General features: G+C 36.1%; 1 protein-coding gene across 3 annotated transcripts; it reads right to left on the minus strand.

Annotated features, from left to right (window-relative positions):
* Positions 1-1,406: 1,406 nt before the first annotated feature.
* Positions 1,407-19,883, minus strand: LOC131038905 (kinesin-like protein KIN-12B). 3 transcript variants are annotated; one of them, XM_057971477.2, is made up of 16 exons: positions 19,338-19,883; positions 14,968-15,105; positions 14,380-14,463; positions 14,002-14,127; positions 13,850-13,909; positions 13,677-13,730; positions 13,414-13,506; positions 7,727-7,822; positions 6,903-7,048; positions 6,658-6,807; positions 6,402-6,531; positions 5,156-6,307; positions 4,897-4,995; positions 3,405-3,557; positions 2,496-3,320; positions 1,407-2,160 (listed from the first exon to the last, which is right to left on the minus strand). In XM_057971477.2, the coding sequence occupies exons 1-16, from the start codon at positions 19,701-19,703 to the stop codon at positions 1,816-1,818; spliced, it is 4,017 nt and encodes a 1,338-aa protein (XP_057827460.2). In that variant the 5' UTR covers positions 19,704-19,883; the 3' UTR covers positions 1,407-1,815. The 3 variants fall into 3 exon arrangements, with proteins under 3 accessions (XP_057827460.2, XP_057827459.2, XP_057827461.2); XM_057971476.2 differs by having other exon boundaries at positions 5,147-6,307; positions 19,338-19,882; XM_057971478.2 differs by lacking the exon at positions 19,338-19,883 and adding an exon at positions 18,615-18,805 and having other exon boundaries at positions 5,147-6,307.
* Positions 19,884-20,037: the final 154 nt, after the last annotated feature.

Below are 20,037 nucleotides of genomic sequence, written 5' to 3' on the forward strand. Positions count from 1 at the left end.
ATTCCACCTCTTGGCCAGAGCATGGAAGGTTGATTGTCCATTCCATCTTAGGTTGCCATACTTGATATGAGCATGAGAGGGGTTCCATACTCTCAGCTCTCATGGGCTTGGAAGGGGAGCCATCAATCCTATTTGCAAAATATCTATCTTTGAATGTTGTAATATATAATATATATACACTTTATTCTTGCTAGAAAGATTATCAATAAAAGTCTTATATTACAATTTCCTTTTCTAAATTCTGCGATTTCTCAATGATGCCTCCCTCAAATGAAATTTATTTTCCTTTTATATCTCCCTCAATGGAGGGAATCATACCCCTTCATTTGGTAAGGCATACCTCTCTTCATCAATCACTACATGTAAAATTTTGTAACCATTGGCTTAAGACCTTTTATCTAGTTAGCCCTTTGTAAATAGCTGATTTGAAATTATTTCTTTTATTTATATCCTAGTTGGCCCTTAGTGGCTTCCATGCTTAATGATATCAAGTTTCCACAATCCATGGTGATTTATTATAGATGCTTTTGGAATATAGATTGTGTAGATTTTTTTGCATCAATATTTCAGATCACACTTCGTGATCCATCATCACGATGATAAAGAGAGCTGAAAGAAGATATTAACAAAAGTTGTGAGTATTGTCATTATGGTAGGGGCATGACAACTTGTTGCAACTAATGGAGCATTGTGGATAGAAATGAACATGGATTGTTGTTTATTTCAAAAGATTTGTGATTCGAGAGTTCAAAAAAATGGTAATCCAAGAACTTGAGGATTCAGCTTGGAAGCTACACCTTTATGAGGCTTCTAAGACAACTTTCCCAAAAAATAAAGAATACATAATTTTAAGTTTTTAATTTTAAGTTATTGTATTAGCATTATAAGAACATTAGAAAGTAAATTTTACTTTTGTAATAAAGTCCTCTAGTGACATAAATGGTTTGTTTTTTATAATATTTAATAGCAAAACCAAGGTGCTAGCCTTTATAAACAAAAAGTGTGGAGGGCTGATAATATGCCACTAACAACACTTTAATAGCACATCTTGACACAAGTGGTTTGTTAGTATTTCTACTTTTAACATTTAGAATCTATGATAAATGTTGTGTTTTTTTATGATTGTCCATTACATTTCACATTGTAATTGTCAGTTCAATATCTAATTAAATAATATTTTTTTCAACATCTTCAAGCTTCATTTCCCTCTTCTCTAATCTTCTATTTTCACTTTGGCTTTGAATTTAGTCCAAACTGGTACTTCTGTTTTCAACAGTCTCTCACCTGGATGTATCTGAAACCCACTGAGCTATTTTGGCCAAGATCTATGATTTCTTTCCTCAACTTCATGAAAACTCGTCAATTCATCATACCTAAAGAAAAAACAAAGAAAAGAAGAAAAGAAAAAGTCTGAACTTTTAATTGCATTCCTATTTATAAATTCCAAACCCCCTGCTACTGACAAATATACATGGAAAGCAGTAAAATGTACTGATAAGAGTAAACTTTAAACCCCGGAACTGACAAGTATACATTTGAACGGACTCAATGCCTAACCCCCTAGTACTACTTATAAGTATACATAGAAAGAAATTCTGACTCTGGTTGGATACCCTAAAAAAAGAATTTTGAATTAAGGTTGTTACTGGACATACAGTCATTTGCAGGAAATATCACTGCAAAACCGACAGATCCAAGGTAATGAATGGTAAGATTAGAGTGTCTCAACTGCCTATTGTACACCTTAAAACATATACATAACAAATTCATCCATCTTGACAACACCTGCTTATAAGAGGGGAAAGAAGAAAATTTCTAAATGTTGCATGCATCGTATCCAAACCAAGAAGGTTTATCCATTTGTAAAAACTCGTCGTGCTCTTCAAATTCATGGGGAAAGTGTTTCTCCGATTCTCCTTTCGATTCTTGTTGGGCTTCATTGGTGGCAGAATCTGCCTCAAGAGTGGCATCGTCCCCATCCGTAAACTCAAATTTTACCCTCTCTGCAACTTGGCACATTGGGCATACAGATGATTTTTGTAGACGACTCTCTAGAAGTCGCTGGTTCAGCGTGGCAATCTCTGTAGCATGCCTCCGCTTTAATTTCTCAATGTCCCGACGCAGAGCCTCTGCATGTTGTTCACGACGGGATAGAGCATCCTGCACGTTTAGGGAGAGTACATCAATCACAGAAAATTCAAAGAACGAAAGAGACTGAAATCATTGGAAACAAAAAGCATTACACTGTGGTATCCAGACAAATCAAATTATGTTAACCGTGGAAATCTCAAATCTTTTAAGTAAATTATGCATTAATGTTCCCTTATAACCCAGTACAGGAACTCACGCTAGCTAAAACAGAAATCGTCAAACAGTCAAAAGCAAAATATATCAAACCAAAGTAGCACAAAATCTAGATACAAAAGCCATATATAATAAATAATAGTCCTACGAAAACATTGGGGACCATCTGAGCTGAGAAATATGCAACTCACTTCAGCAATTGATACAGCTTCCTCTGCATCTTTTAGCCGAACCACCAACTCTCCTGCTGCTTGAACTGCATCTACTGTATCACTCAATTGGGCTTCCAATCCGTTTATCTCCTCTTGCATCATTTGATGTTCTTGTTCTCTATCGAGCTTCAGAGCCATTAATTCTGCTGATTGAGTTTCAATGAAGGCCAATTCTGTACCCTTCATCCCAGCCGTTACAGCAGCTCGTTTGGCATCTGCTACACCTTCTCTAATCTTACGGTGCTTGCCACGTAAAACCATATACTTTTCTTGCAATTCTGCATACTGGTCTAAAATGCGTGCATGTGCCTCCATAGCCATTTGCAATGCTTCTTTCAACTCTCCAGCACATGTTTGCTCACTTTCCAATTCTTTCTTTCTTTTCTCAGCTAAGCGAGTAACAGAATTAAGCTCTGCTCTTAAGTCATCAACCAAAGAGATCCATTCATTCTCCCTTTCTGTCCATTCTCGATTCTCCTCCTCCCATTTCTTATCTGAGAGAGTGTCACTGATTCCATGAGGCACCTCAGAGATGGTACAAAGAGCCTGAGAAGGAGAAGATTCAATAAGTTCAGGTCTCTGAGATTTTGTTACAGACATCCTTAACTTTTTGGCAGAACTAGAAGTACTCAATTCCAAGTAGTACTGTAATTGTGTTCGCAGATTCTGCATCTCTTCAATTAATGCATCCCTTTCTCCTAACTCATAGAAGTTTCGGTACTTCTCAAGTTCCTCCAAAAGGTGCTTTTCTTCAAGTTTTGCTTGTGTTACCTCCGGGTGGTTCTGATATTTCTCTTCCAATAACTACATTTGAAACAAAATGATGTAAGTCCAAATGATCCATTCTATTCAGCCAAATTCCATTTTACATGCAGAAAATATAATCACCTTGTATTCAAATGCCAATGATTCCAATTCATCTTTTCGGTAGTCCTCGGTTGTGATAGCACCATCAATAAGGCTTTCAAGGCGAGCTATTTTCTCCTCTCTAGCCTGCTGTATCATGGAATTGCATTCTCTTTCATGTTTGTATTGGTGAACCTGTAAAGAGGCAAGAAGTCGAATGCAGAACACAGTTAGTCACATCACATGAAATGCTAGAGCCTAGGATTAAACACAAGAAAATTTATTCCCAAATAGTTGATCATAATCCATTTTGTAGACAACATGATCCTTGTCTAAGTTTATGTTTTGTGTTGATGTATTAACATGAGTTCCAAAATAATATTGCTATGATTTCTGTGAGTGGAATTTCAAGCTGCTAATAACAAGATTACACCTGAATAGCATGTGGAAAGGGTGGTTGAGGCTGGCTAGATTGTGGCAGGATAAAGATTCCCCAGACATATTGTGGCCTCAAATTTTGACAGGATGAAATTAAAGGTGTAGCCAGAATGAATTGTCAAAAGTAGGAGTCAGTTCATATAGAGTTAGGTAAACAGTTTCAATTACATTCTACATACTTGCACAGAGTTACAGTACTCTAATGATGACAATGTCAGCAGTCCACTAACAATTCAAGTGCCCTTACTGCCCTCTTGCATCATTGAGTGCCCTTCCTTTTGCAAATCATAACAATTCAGTATTCAGATTTATCACATCATTAGGATATGTATTTCCATAACTCATCATCAGCATTGCAGGCTGCATGTATATCATTGGAATTGACTTAAACTACTGGAAGAAGTTAAGAACCATAGATATTTCCTCTTTATTTGCTATCTCATTATTCATCATTGGAAACAGACAAGGATTAATTTAATGTAAACCTATACAAAATCTGATGAATACAAAATGTTTGTTTATCTTGTTATTTTTAAAAAATGATTATTAGAAAACTGGCATTTTCTTTAAAACTAATTGGAGGCCAATAGTACTCTACAAGAACTTTGATATGCATTTGCTTCTTCTACTCATTCTAATAGAAGACTTTTCTATCTCATTTACAAGAAAGTTATCCAATTCATAACAGAAACTTTAGGAGGCTTTTTATTGAAAAGTTGTTATAGATCTTGCTATATAAGAAAACGAAAGTTTATACAACCAACATAAAGGAAAAGTGTCAATATAATGTAAACCTATACAAAATCTGATGAATACAAAATGTTTGTTTATCTTGTTATTTTTAAAAAACGATTATTAGAAAACTGGCATTTTCTTTAAAACTAATTGGAGGCCAATAGTACTCTACAAAAACTTTGATATGCATTTGCTTCTCCTACTCATTCTAATAGAAGACTTTTCTATCTCATTTACAAGAAAGTTATCCAATTCATAACAGAAACTTTCGGAGGCTTTTTATTGAAAAGTTGTTATAGATCTTGCTATATAAGAAAACGAAAGTTTATACAACCAACATAAAGGAAAAGTGTCAATATACCAAGCGATTCAGATGCTCGATTTCTGCAGCTTGTTTGTTGCAGACTTCTTCTAGTGCCATCTCTCTTCTTATAGATCCAGCTAAAACGCCTTCCACTGCCTAAATCACCCAAATTTAAAATAGCAATTAGTTGGCATCTCAAATCATATAAGTCAACAGTCTAAAGAAAAAAACCTTCAAAAAATTACTTAAATATCAACAAAACATTGCTTTAAATATCAAGCATTTGCTCAGATTCTAAAAGTTATACTTGAGTTACTTGATTAGGTCGTGCAGAACTTCTATTTTCTTCAACAGGGATTAGCTGCCATTGTGATTTATCTTGTATGTCTCCTCTATCCTCCAAAACAGTTTGCTTGACAATATCAAGTCCCTGACAAGAATCATGTAGGATTACAGAAGTTGCTGAAGTGGATTCCCCCTTTGGAGAAGTCTGTATGGCTTTATCAACTTTGTCAATCAGTTGCTGTGGCATCTTATTAAAATGTTGGAATGAAAATCTTACGGAAGATTTTCTTAAACCTGAACTTTGGTGGTGGTGGTCCAATTTTTCAAGGCCACGTTGAAGACTAGCAGCCAATTGATCTGGTGTAGAAGTTTGGCTCGTATCAGACTGAATATGTGAACTCTTTCTTACAGAATGTTCAAAGGATAAGTTCAAAACATCAGATCCATGTACATCTGGAGGAGATAAAGTGGATTTGTGGAGTGATTTATTCATGCTCTTCCTAACATGTGGAACCCTTGGTGAGACACTTAGAGGTGGAGACAGAAGGATTGGGGATGATGGACATGGTACAATGCTTAATGTGGGAGATGAAGCTTCCTTCTCCTTATTAACATCACTGTTTTCAGTGTTTGGGTCATGGCTGATAGAGTCTGTTTGATCTGTATTTGAGCATATTTGCTTAGTCATCATTTTACCATTGTTAGTATGTGCATCACGTGATAATTTTCCATCTGGAAAAAACACAAAGTCATCTTTACATACTTCATCATCCATTGGGGCACACAAATGGATTTCTGAAACCAAACGGTTTGGATGGGAAGTATCCCCAGTTTGATGACTAGTGTTGAGTTCAGCTTTAGGTTTTACATCAATATTTTCTCTTTGGAGACCACTTAAATCAGCTTGCATTTCCTCCTTTTCACTACTGCTTGAGGTTCTTGAATCCTTCAAAGATTCATCATCATATGTAGATTGGGATGACTTCTCTAGAGAAACTCCTTCCACAGCATCCTCATCTATTTCCATATCTTCGTCACTGTCCGTATCCATATGTGATAGTGTCAGTGGAGCAAGACTCATTCTGAGAAGGCTTAAACTTCTGCGAGCATTCCATCCAGTTGAGTAGCCACCATTGCCCGCAGGTTGATTACTGTCTTTTGATTTCATTCTCATAAGCTCATCCTGTTAATCATAATAAAAAAAGAGGGCACAGTCAAACTACATGGAGGTTTTAAACCTTAGTTGAATACAAAAAATGCAGTCAAATATTAAGTACCTTTAGTTGGCGTATTTGATCCCGCAACAAATTAACATCATTCTCAGTTTCTTCATTCACAACAGCCTTGTTCTGTATGGCTTTAGCACGCTGAGCAAATCTTAATGTACTCATTGTCTCACTCCTACAACTGCCATTGATAATAACAACAAATGAGACCAAATTTATCATTGGAAAGATGTATATTGACATTCCTCTTTCTACTTAACCTGTATTCAAGAATATCACAGCTTGATCCATGGAAAGATGCATTTACCTGCCTGATGGAGATATGGCACAAACCATGGCCAACTTGGCATTCCCACCAAGAGACTCTTGCAACAAAAATGTTAACCTTGAATCACGATATGGAATATGTCTTTGCTTTCCTGTTTGTGAAACTTCTGCGAGAATTTTTATCAAATTCCTGAAGTTGAGAGAAGCAGGTCAATATTCAGAGCAGGAAATTGTAACAATTGTTGGTAGAAAGAGAAATGTATAACAAGGATGAAGAAAGCATACCCAAGCTGTGAAAGTGAACGGTTAATGTTTCCTGCTTCCTTTAACCTCTCTCCAGCAGCACCTGTCAATTTCTGACGTTCTGATCCAGCAAGGTCTACAAGATTAATTCTACTTGTCCTCAAACTACACACACCATCCGAGAGGCTCTGAAAAGAGAAAATGTAGTTGTCAATCAATGGTTCTTTGAGCATTAAATAAAAAATCACATTGTGCAAATGCCTTGTCACTTAGAAACTTCTCATGGTTATCAAGTACTTAATTATATACAAGTTTAGATTAAATTTAAAACAACTTTCTGGCCTACTTCAAACTTTTATTCCAGGCATGCTTGAATTGCTTGGAAATGAAATGAGACAGGACTAATTTGTAATTCTTCAAAGTGGAAATATTCAGCTCCTAATATTAAATTAGACAGCATTGGAATCATAATGTTTAAGAGTCCAATGAAATGTAAATATTTTTGTGCTTGTAAATGCTGAAAAGAATCCTAACCAAAAATAATTCATAATCTAAAAGAGACTACTTCTCTCTCAAGTTCATAAACCCACACATTCATCTACAGGATTTACACATTTGAAAAACTGAGGTGAATGTTTCTGTCATCCCTTTGCTAAAAGAAACCCACATGAACGAAAACAATTCCATCAGTTAAGAAATACATATCCTGACTTCATTTATGTGTTTTCAAATTTTCTGAAACAAGAGACAGACATGTTTCTTGAACAAAATAGCATGCAATCTTTGTTACACATGACAGATATTTGTACATACAAAGAACTTTCATTGATTCTAGGTTTCCAACATACAAGGAATTTAAAAATTACCTTGCATCGAGATTCAAGCACACAAGTGAACACACTATGAGAACGAGAGCTTTCGGCATTCATGCTCGTTGAACCAACTCTCCTGTTTGCAAGTCCCTGTTATGAGAGGTATGTAACTATTAGCTAAAAGAAAAAGAGGGAACACCAAAACCAATATTCTTGATTACCTTCTACGTACTAGTGACTGCATATGACTCAAGAAACACAACTGATAGCATTTGGCATGAAATAAACATTATTTGCTGGCCTTGTTGGGTTCATGTAGATGGATACAATGCTTTGGCATAGAAGAAAAAATTTCTTGTTCTAATATTAAATGGTCCAACAGTAAAAAGAAATACATAACTTTATATTTCTTTTCTTAAAATTTAAGTTCTGCCAATAATTTCAAAAAATAGGTTGTGATTACGAAGTCAATTCAAACTTCTCAGATGAAAATAAAATAAAATGACTTCATAACTGTGCTGGCAAAAGAATGTCCAGTGCTTTTACATCTTGATATCTATTCAGAATGCAAAGCACAGGATTTTACCAATTCAGATTCCAAATAAAAAACTAGAGAATGGCAAAGTAGAAATACTATGAAGGAAAAGAAATACAAGAACAGGTACACAAGCATGATATTCAAAATGGGCATCTCCAAACACGCAATTTGGATTCCTAGGAAATTATAATCAACTACACCATATAAGTCAGGAATGAGTTTGTAGAAATGACATGAACCAAAGTATTTCTGTAATGAACAAATTATAGCACTGTTCTAAATTTTCTCCGAAATATGTTATTCAACCTTACTCAACTGGTTAGTAATCTTAAATAATGTCATATTGGATCAATTGAAGTAGGAAATCTGGATGACCTCGACAGGTCAGATTTCCCCATGTATGACAGCTGCAGATCAAGATGGATACAATGCTTTCACATTTCTAACAAAGTATGGATCGGAAAACTTGGGACTTCAATTGAGTAATACCCAGGCATATGTGTAGCTATAAAATAGACATCCTAAAACTTGGTCAGAGGCACTTGAATAATTCAGAATATACAGTTAAGCAATTAAATGCCTGGAGTGCCACCTTCCAACAATTATTTCTCTGAGGTTCTCTCCAAGCACCAATTGCTAGCATTTAAAAGTAAACAAACAGAACAAAAAGTCATTCTTAAATTCTTTTCCACAGAAAAATAGCAGCAGCCAAAGCATTTTCTTTCCAATTTTATATAATGGACAGGAAAGGATTTTAGTATACAGGGACAGGACATTCTTGAAAATCCTCTCCCCTCTTTTTTGGTCAATCCAGCCTAACTTACAACAGTACGAGGAAAAATCAATGTGTTCTCCTATTTTAATGAACAGGAGCAGGGCCTTCTTGAAAATCATCTCTTCCTTTTCTGGTTTAGGGCAGTCTAACTTAAAACAGTACAGAGAAAAAAATCCGTGTGCTCTCATCTGTTACAACCCCAAGAGTTAAACTTTCTTCTGCATATATAGTACCTAGAAATTGCCCTAGGAATAATATTCTTATTGTGGTCCTATATGTCAAACAAAAATATTCATTTTCTGTCTATTCCTTTGCAGTCATCTAGCCTCTAACAAACTCATATTAGAGGATAATTACTGTATTACATGATATGCAAGTCAGCATTTATCCTTTAAAACAAAATACCGTTGCAAATGGCCTGTCACATTCTTCTACTAACTCCATCTTCTACTAGAATGTCTCCAATCTGCTAGACCAATTATAAAAAATCAATAATGCAAATTTGCCTACTGTGGCTCTTGTCTAGTCAATGGATCAGTGCACTAAGATTATCAACTGCTCACATTATTACTAAGTTAGCAAGCAAATCTTCAATAGCAAACACTAAATTACATTGTTTTTTCACTCGAAAATTATCAAATCACTTAAAGCAAGCCTATCAAATCATTAAAAGTCAGCTGTTAGCTAAGGCAAAGATAATGACTAATGAATAAGGCAAAAGATAATGAATAATGGATCACTGTGTCCATTCGGTGATATATTCTCTAACAACCAGTGAAACAAAAATACATCAGCCCACAAGACAGCATGCTCTTGGCAACATTTAAGTTCCTTGCTTCATATCTTAAAACATCCTGGAGACACTGTTACAAAGTTTTATTTGTATCACATTTAAAAACTTGTTGATGCTACCTTGAGATGTAAAGGAATATCAGTTCCTGCAGAAAAGATGTACTCAAACATACATCTATCTTACTGCATCAAGACTTGCCCATAATCATGGGAGCACCCTGCACAAGGGATCAGTCTTAATGCTGGAAGTTATTTCATAATTTAAGTTAACATCAAAGCAGGTTTCTTTTCGAAGCATCAAGAGAGCAAGGACAACCAATATAAGTGAGAGTGCCAGTCTGAATAGCAATAGTAGGGAATGCAATAAAAAGTTTACATACCTCCAACAAGAGGTTGGCAAAAAATTAAGAGTGTAATCAAATTGTTTCATCTCTTGAAATCTATAAGTAGGAAATGGTAAGACTTTTGTGGAGAGGAACGGACCTGATGTGCTCATGCGTGCAATCATTTAATGACAAAGGAAATCAAATAGCCATACAAGCAAGAACAATTTATCAATTAATTAGTCATAGGGTAACAAATAGCCAGAGCACATTATTTATTTTCAATGCAGGATTGTCTTCCATTTGATATTACAGATATAAGGACCAGCCACTCAACCAATCTAAATCTCAAGCATGATGTTAATTTGTTAATGTCAAACCCCACTGTCAAAAGGTTCTAACAGAAGAGGATTCTAACTTGATTCAAGAATCAAGAGTCCAGGGCACATAAGTTGGAAAAATGTTGTACACTGTGCATATTAAAACATTTTATATTTTGTAATTGGGCAATATTTTCCAAGGAGAGGTTGTATTTGACATTGCAAATGTATATAATGTGGACAGGACAACGTTGAGTGTGTGTGTGGAGGGGGGCGGGGGGGGGTGTCAATCAGACTTATTGGAGGAATGCATGTAATGTTTTTGGTTAATTGTAAAAGCATTTAATGCTAGGGGCACATGTCACAAGCCAACTTGGTTTGATGGAGCGAATGGACCACCATAGAGATGTTGGAGCATTAGTTATTTGTGCATTGGAAGCATTAAGCATTTCTGCTTGGCTAGGAAGCATCTAGTGAGTTTCTGCTTGCTTGTTACTCTTGTGTCTATAAACAGGAGGCTTGGGATGGAATAATTCGGCACTTGATCATCTTGTACTTGTTCATTGTGAGTGAATCTTGGTCCTTGTAGCTTGGTTTGGATTACTTGATGAGGACTTGGGAAGAATGGTGTAGGACATTTGGTTCTTATTTTTCTCTTGCAACAATATCATGAGGATAAGCAACAATTGCTCAATAGTGCAGAAGGTCACATCTTGCATGGTTTCCTCAATGGTTGAGAGTGTTGATTGTGAATGTTTTGTTATTGGTAATACATTGGTTTTTCATGGAAGTTTTTCATGGAAGGGTTCTCCTAGAGTATATTAGTGTCTCTCTCTTTTGCATGGTTTTGCTTTGGTATGGACAATTTTTAGATTCAAGAAAGATGTTATAGTGGTATCATTGATCTATAAGTTGTAGGAAATTGTATATATTTCCTTACAATTAGTATCTATTAGCATCCAAAATTTGTTTACGATTTTAGTACTAGTAATGTGGATTTCCTTTCAATATGTAATATTTCTCCAACAATTAGGATCATTTAATTACACTAAAAAAAACACAAGTGGAACCAATTAAGATCTACTAGAGGTAATTAATCCATGCTAAACAATGTTAATGGTTCAACCCCATGAACCTACTACAGGTTTAAGTTTGATTTGGCCCAAGTACAAGTCTGGATTCAATTCAATGGGGGATCCAACCAAGGTTCTGCAAAAAGTCTATGGATTAGTTCAGGACGAACTTGTCCTAAATTTTGCCTCCTATTCCTACTGAGATGAACCTGTCACTTTTCTGTGATTTATTCTATTTTCTAGTTTGGCATTTAATTAATCATTCATCCCTGTTTTAAGGCTTATTTGCAACTAACAGAATGAGATGTTTTCTCATGGAATGCCGCCTTAGTTGCAGCTAATAGAAAAACATAATAAGTATCCTTCACAAGGATTGAGACTATTTTATCAAAAGCAATAAACAAGTGACTGAATCAATTAGTTCATTTTTACCAACATGCTCCAACCTATGCCAATAGAAGAGCCTTTGAGCATGGTACGATCATCTATCAAGACATAATAGAAAGGGGTTTTCTAATCAAATATTGCAGTTGGAAATGCCTTCATAGATATGTATGCAAAATGTGAAAGCGCATACATAAGGCATGTGAATTGTTTGACAAAATGCCTTGAGAAAATGTGGTATTATGGAATACGATTACTGCAAAATATACATAAAATGGTGTTCTTGATGAAGTTTCAAAACTTAAAAAACAATTGTGGGACGCAAAAAAAAATTGGAATGTGTGATTTTTACACTCAAAAATAATTTTTTTTTTTTATGAAAATAGCATATGCCATGATAGTCCGTGTCATTTTGATGGCAAGGGCTCTGCCCCTTGACCCTGCCCTATACCATGACAAGGAATGCACCAAGGGTGCTGCCCCGCATTTCCCCTTGACCTGACTAAGGGCACTACCCCTAAATCCCACCACACTTATTTGATATGTTTTGTAATTGTATTTTGCATAAAATTTATATTTTTTTAAAGAAATTTAAGTATTTTTAAGTTGTCAAGCTTGAGTATGCAAACTATGATATGCATATCCATCAAAGCAAATTTGATGGTGGATTTTCATCAAGTATTAAAACTTGCCAATGCATTGATAGATATCTATGGCAAGTGTTTAAGCATACACAAGGCACATGAATTGTTTGACAAAATGCCTCAATAACATGTGGACTCTTGAAATGTTATGCTTGCAGGATATGCGCAAAAATAATTTGCTGAAAAGGGCTTGGAAACATTTAAGCAAATGCAATTGGCAGATGTAAAGCTAGACATCTCATTTTGCAAATGTTATCATTATTAATAGTAATAACAATTATTAATATTAACTTACTATTATATTAACTTTATTGATATCACAGTTTTATAAATATTCTTGTAATTAAAAATATTAGATCCTCTAATATTTCTTATTTCAAGGCTGCAAATATGTATATATTTATGATTTTTATATGTTTTGTATGATTGAACCTAATTGCCACCCAAAAAAATTTCATCAAATCCATGAACCAAACCCCCAAACCCAAACCAATACTAGGATCAGTAATTTAGATTAAAAACAGTCCTTAAGATGTAGGCGAACCAAATCAAACAGCCAACTGATATAATTCACAATCTATTGGAAAATTTAACGACAAATTGATCCTAAAATTCTTACAACGTTATAAAACCACTTTATTTTGCTTTAAAGTGGCATGCAATTTGTACAACTTACTACCCCACATTTTATAAATCTTGTTTAAAGCAGCTGGAGGCTTGAATGGATTTTTATAATAGTCAATAAATGAATTACAGCATAGTTAATCATTAGTAACTTTCTCATACCACATTTACAATATTTTCAGTGCACTAGAGAGGCTATAGACTTCTAAAATGATCAGCTCGATTTCAAATATAAAGATGAAGGAGCAAGGTAATCAAATCCACATACTCGGAGAGCAATCTGTGTTACATCAGATACACTGGAGACATATTCCTCTGTCAAATTTTCCACATAAACACCTGTCTTCACATCTTCCCTTATCTGTTCACACAGAGCATTGACAAATAATAAGAAATATACTCCAGCATTGATCAAATTAGCATAACTATTGGAAATAATGAATAATATTCACATCAAAGGCAATATTTGTTATTAATTATTTCATTGAGCAATGCCAATTACCTATTAGTTTCCATCAAAGGATTTCATACCTGGAGATTCTTTTGATTTGGCTCCAAGAGATCTGTAATTTGTTCATTATAAATCTGCATCAATTGCAAATAGGCATACATCATAAGTTTGTATTCAATAGGAAACAACTATATGTTCTAACCAGCAGACATACATGAAAAAACATTTAACTTTTTGTGGATGATAAGCTCACCTCTAGGAAAGAACAGCGACATTGATAGCGAAGTTGCCTATCAGCATTCTTACCCTCTTCCTAAAACCAGGAAAATAAAGATTAGCTGGGAATGCAAATAAACCATCTATTTCTATCAATTAGTCCTAGCAACAATACAAAGTCTGACTTGCCTCTTGGATTCGAGCAAAAAGCTGCTCAAATACACGAGGAGTGAGACCCCGGTCCTTGTTTGGGAATTTGTCTCCACTTGAATCACATGTTGGCCCCCACATGCTGTATGTTTTTCCACTGCCAGTCTGAAAGTAAGGATTAACAGACCCCGATGGATCATTTTACAAAATTGCGTTAGATAAGATGTTTAAATCCATGTGTTATTTCACAAAACAACTCTTATAGTTCATCTGTATGTGCCATGTGGACTATTTTAAAAAAAAAATTAACACACAACTAGCAAACTAGTGCATCTTAAAGTTAGACAATAAAAGGAAATAAACTTTAAAGTTTAAAGACATGCTCCAAAGCATGATTTACAACTACTAAAATAGTACCTGGCCATAAGCAAATATTGAACTATTAAACCCTGCCATACAATTCTCTACCAGTGGCAGCCCGACCATCTCAAAAATTTCTTTCTGAATATAAACACATACAACAAAAGATACAGTCAGTTTGGCCAAAGATATCTTCATACGTACAGGTTACTTTAGTTGCATTTATATATGTAAGTATTATAAGACTGGTTTCAGAAAAAACTAAAAAAATAAGGTACAATTTCTATTCCATAAGAACTCTATTAACATGCTTGTATAATTGGAATTGTGTATAGTTTTTGTCAACTTCTAAAGAATAACGTGCATATGATAATTTCCTCTGTATTAAAAATGGAAAAAAAAAGCCTATAACTGAACCCAACTTGCTATGTCTGTTCTATTGGTAAACTGTGCTTAGTGACCCATTTTGGATCAGGTTAACCTTTTGTTTCACTAGGAACTAAAAATTAGGTTAGCCTTTGCTTGGGAAAATTCAAAATCATTCATTCTAAGAACCCAACAGTTTTTGACACATTATGTAGATGACAATGAACAAAATCAATTAATTACATCAAAGAATAGCATTCCAACCAAGCCATTCTTTACCTGTGTGGAATCCATGCCTGCTACAGCATCAAAACTGAACTGTTGGTCAATAACAGTAATAGTATTCGGAGAGAGCATGTGGACAACCTGAGTGACCTCCTTCTCTTCTGCTCTCATGGGTCTAATCCTGATTATTACCTGCACTGTCACCCTTCATAATTACATCTCCAAAAAGTTATAGGTGAAAGACAATATGAAGAAGATAAAAAAATCTCTTGAATGTGATCAACAAATACTAAGCTTATCCAGAAGAACTTCAGCAAATATAGAGACTGGGCTATGACCACTATAGAATATGTAGCTGGCTCTGTTTATACTATCAGAACCGACAAGACTGATCAAGACATGCTAGAAAGCAACATTCAATAAATCAAACATTGCCAACATTTGCAAACAAGACACTTCATGGTAATATTGTGTTTTCCACAGTCCAAAATACAAGTTCAAGATTTACCACAATCAACAATCCAGTTTGGATGAGCAAACACTGTGGTTTCATCAATATCAAATTTTGGCTTGTTAGCAGAGGAAACTAATGAATACTTTCTCCAACATACCAGACTATACCCAGCATAGGATACATATACCTGGCAATGTTTGTACCACAGAAACAACAAGAAAAATCAAAGCATAGTAAAAGCACCAGATTAAGTCATATTCATTGCAGTTTTTTAAATTAGGAAAATGAGTACATTTTCTCTAACAAACAACCAAAGTTAAATTTCATCAGTCTGAAGAATTGAGCTCTTCTGGGAAAATTAATGGATATAAGATCACAGGATCTGCACAATCACCAATACAATGAAACCAGAAATTATTCCCAGTTTAGGATATACACTATTCTTAGGATCACATATTTCTACCAGTAAACACAGAACCAACTAAGGAATACTAAAAGCACCACATCAGCCATTCCAAATATTTAAAAAGGTAACAAGCAGCCAGACAATGAAACCCTCTTATTTTATCAATGTCATTGATGATATGTCAAATGAGTACATTTTCTCTAACAAACAACCAAAGTTACATTTCATCAGTCTGAAGAATTGAGCTCTTCTGGGAAAACTAACGGATATCAGATCACAGGATCCGCACCCAATACAATGAAACCAGAAATTATTCCCAGTTTAGGATATACACTATTCTTAGGATCACATATTTCTACCAGTAAACACAGAACCATAGTTTTAAAACTCGTGGACTCGCCACGGACTCGCCACGGACTCGCGAGTCCATGGGAGCCACGAGTCGACTCGCCAAGACTCGCCGAGGCGAGTCCTGGCGAGTCCATCTGAAAGACTCGCGAGTCTTTTGCAAGGACTCGCGCGAGTCTTTTGCATGGACTCGCGAGTCTTTCAGATGGACTCGTGCGACCCAGAGAAAATGTCATGCAAGCTTTAAAATTGAGTTTAACATGTGAAAAAATTAGGTCTCTCCGTCAGGATTCATATATGGAATATATACTGTCAGGATGTTTGAGAGTGGTTTCGGACCTCCAGGAGTTATAATGCAAAATCTAGTTTTTGGAGGATTCTTCAATTTTCCAGACTTAGTCAGATTTCAGGATCAGGAAGACATTCCAAACTTAGCCAAATTTCAGGGCATTTGAAGATCAAGATGACATTCCAGACTTTAAGTTATATTCCATATATACTGTCAGGATGTTTGAGAGTGGTTTCGAACCTCCAGGAGTTATAATGCAAAATCTAGTTTTTGGAGGATTCTTCAATTTTCCAGACTTAGTCAAATTTTAGGATCTTTCGGCGATGCCCCTTGACCCCAACTTGGGGGCGTTGCCCCGAAACCCCCGTCGAAAAATATGGGGGGAAATTGCGCCGATGGAAGTAGGGAAAATTTAACCTCCGAGTCTCATTAGGCTCCATATAAAAGCATAATTAGCATTGAAGAAATCTTGGTATTATACATTTTAGAGTTGAAAGTTTGAAACTATGAGTATGTGACATGTGTAATGTTTCAATTATGGCTCTTATGTTCTCTAAATGCATTAATTTCTTTATGTTTTTTTGTAAAACTACGGTTTTTTTTTTTGCCGAGTCCTTGCCGAGTCTTTCACGAGTCTTTCACGAGTCCGAGTCCGAGTCCAAATTTTTGGTTTGCCGAGTCCGTGGCGAGTCCGAGTTTTTCAACAAAAGCACCACATCAGCCATTCCAAATATTTAAAAAGGTAACGAGCAGCCAGACAATGAAACCCTCTTATTTTATCAATGCCATTGATGATATGCCACTGCCACAAACACCAATCGAATTTGTTCAATTCAAACAATATAATCTATAAGCAAAAGCCAGCATGAGAATTCATATTATCAGGAACTAGTTTATGTCAGAGAAAACCAGTGGTTGTTACAGTATTTCACTCTCTCTGAAATTGCAAAGACTATTTATTTGTAGTGTGAATGTATGCCTTTTTTTGTTTCTACTACTAAACTAAAAGACCAATCAAAATTAAAATATCACAGGATATGCACATTCTTGAACTCTGTGAAAACTATTCTCACTGCAGAATAAACACATTGCTCTGTTTCTACCACATAACAACACAAATGAAGACATACTGAAAGGGGCCTATATATCCATTACCATGGATGAATTCTAAGGGGTGTTATAGGCTAAAATTCAATTATATTGGAGTGCATCTACCCCGTTCTCACAATTCCAAAACTACCAGTGTAAATGCTAAATGTAGACCGTGTGCTACATATAACTAATCTAATAGGAAACAGAACAGAGAACTGTGATTTAACTTGCCTCATGTTGCAGGCTTTATAGCTATACCCAAGTTGAAGTCTCAATATTTACCATAATTACCAGACCAGATTGGCTAATAGGACGAGAAGATAGCTCATTATCAATTTAGGGCAAGTGGGCAGCATCTCATCGATCACGCAGATCATTCATTTAACTTGAAAATTTAGATCCAAACCAATATCTCACTTAGGACAAATGAAGGCATCTTGTATTAGCCAAAATAAATAGGAAAAATGCAGAACCATTAATTAACTTTGCTTTACCCCACTGTCTGAGGTAATCTTTACAGTACAAGTTCAAGATTTACCATAAAAGGAAAAACTCGCCAGTACATATTGGCTAAATAGGGCAAATGGTAATCTAATCAGAGAAAATAAGTATTTAATTAGGACAATGTCTTCTATTAGAAAAAAAAAATTGAACTAGGAAGAGAAAGAAAAACCATGATTACTACCTCTTATCTCCACCGTCTGGAGTAGGATTTACAGTACAAGCTCAGACTTCACCTCGTGTACAAATAATTACCAGTCCATAGTGGCTAAGTAGGGCAACTGGGCATGCCATTGGAACAAATGGGTATCTAATTAAGACAAATGGGAGTGCCTTTGATTAGCAAAGAGTGATCGGGGGAGGAAATAGATTAAAACAACAGAACTACGAGTCAACTTCTCTTGATCCCACTGTGTGGACTAGACTTTCTAATATAAGTTCATGGTCTAGTGACCAAAATCATCGGTACAGATTTGCTAACGTTAATGAGTTATCCCTTTGGATCAAATGTGTATGTCACCAGAACAAAAAGGCATCTACTAAGGACGAATAGGGTTGCCTATTGACAGAAATAAACAAGGCGCAAAGAATGAACAGATGAATTTACTTGCCTTGACTCCAGTGTCTGAAGCAGCCTTGTCAGAGACAAAAGAAGCGTTATACTTTGTTGGGCAGTCGAGACCTAATTTCCTTCTTGCAGGAGGAGTGCCCGTGGCTCTGGGAGGAAGAGGAGGTCTGGGAGGCCTAGCTCTGGAGGCCATTTTGGCAGGGGAGGGGGATCCTCCCTCAACATTGCTATGACTTGGTTTGACTTGCTTGACATTGTCATCCTCTGGGGGCACATTCTCACTGCCATACCTGAGCTTTCTGTGTGCGAGAATGACGTTGGTCTTCTTCGGGCGAGAGAGTCTAGAGTAGGATTTACAGTACAAGCTCAAACTTCAACTCGTGTAGCAATAATTACCAGTCCAGAGTGGCTAAGTAGGGCAACTGGGCATGGCATTGGATCAAATGGGTATGTAATTTAGACAAATGGGAGTGCCCTTGATTAGCAAAGAGTGAACGGGGGAGGAAACAAATTAAAACAACAGAACTACAAATTATTCTAACTTCTCTTGATCCCATTGTATGGACTAGACTTTATAATATAAGTTCAAAGTTTAGTGACCACAATCATCGGTACAGATTGGCTAACCAGAGCAAATGAGTTATCCCTTTGGATCAAATGTGTATCTCACTGTAACAAAAAAGCATCTAATAGGGACGAATGGGGTTGTCGTACTAACAAAAAGTAAACAAGGCGCAAAAAATGAACAACAGATGAAATTACTTGCCTTGACTCCAGTGTCTGAAGCAGCCTTGTCAGAAACAAAAGAAGTGTTATACTCTGTTGGGCACTCGAGACCTAATTTCCTTCTTGCAGGGGGAGTGCCTGTGGCTCTTGGAGGAAGAGGAGGCCTGGGAGGCCTAGATCTGGAGGCCATTTTGGCAGGGGAGGGGGATCCTCCCTCAACATTGCTATGACTTGGCTTGACATTGTCATCCTCTGGGGGCACATTCTCACTACCATACTTGGGCTTTCTGTGTGCGAGAATGGCGTTGGTCTTCTTTGGGCGAGAGAGTCTCTCTGAAAATGGCTCCCTCTCCAATGGTGAAGTGGGTAATCCCCTGAGGGGTCTCGATCGATACGAACAAGACATTTCTTCGTTCCTGATGAAGATGCTTCTCCTCAACACAGTCTTTTCAACAGCATTGGCTCATGAAAGGCGAAGAACATGATGAGATTCGAGAAGGAAGACGTTGGATGTACTCGCGACAAGAAAAAAATATAGACGTTGGGAAATTTTTGAACAGGGACCCTCAGCTATGATTTTTTATATATTTTGAATTTTAGATAGGGTGGAGTTATTTATCGCTGTGTTTTTTAAGTGATTAATGTCGTGTGATATATGCAGTTTCATCTGTCTCTGTCTCCTCGTCATTAACGACATGTTTTATAAGCTCATGTGATCTTACGTGTAAGGTGCAGATTCA

The sequence above is a fragment of the Cryptomeria japonica genome, chromosome 1 (assembly GCF_030272615.1).
Source record: "Cryptomeria japonica chromosome 1, Sugi_1.0, whole genome shotgun sequence".
NCBI classification, from domain to species: Eukaryota; Viridiplantae; Streptophyta; class Pinopsida; order Cupressales; family Cupressaceae; genus Cryptomeria; species Cryptomeria japonica.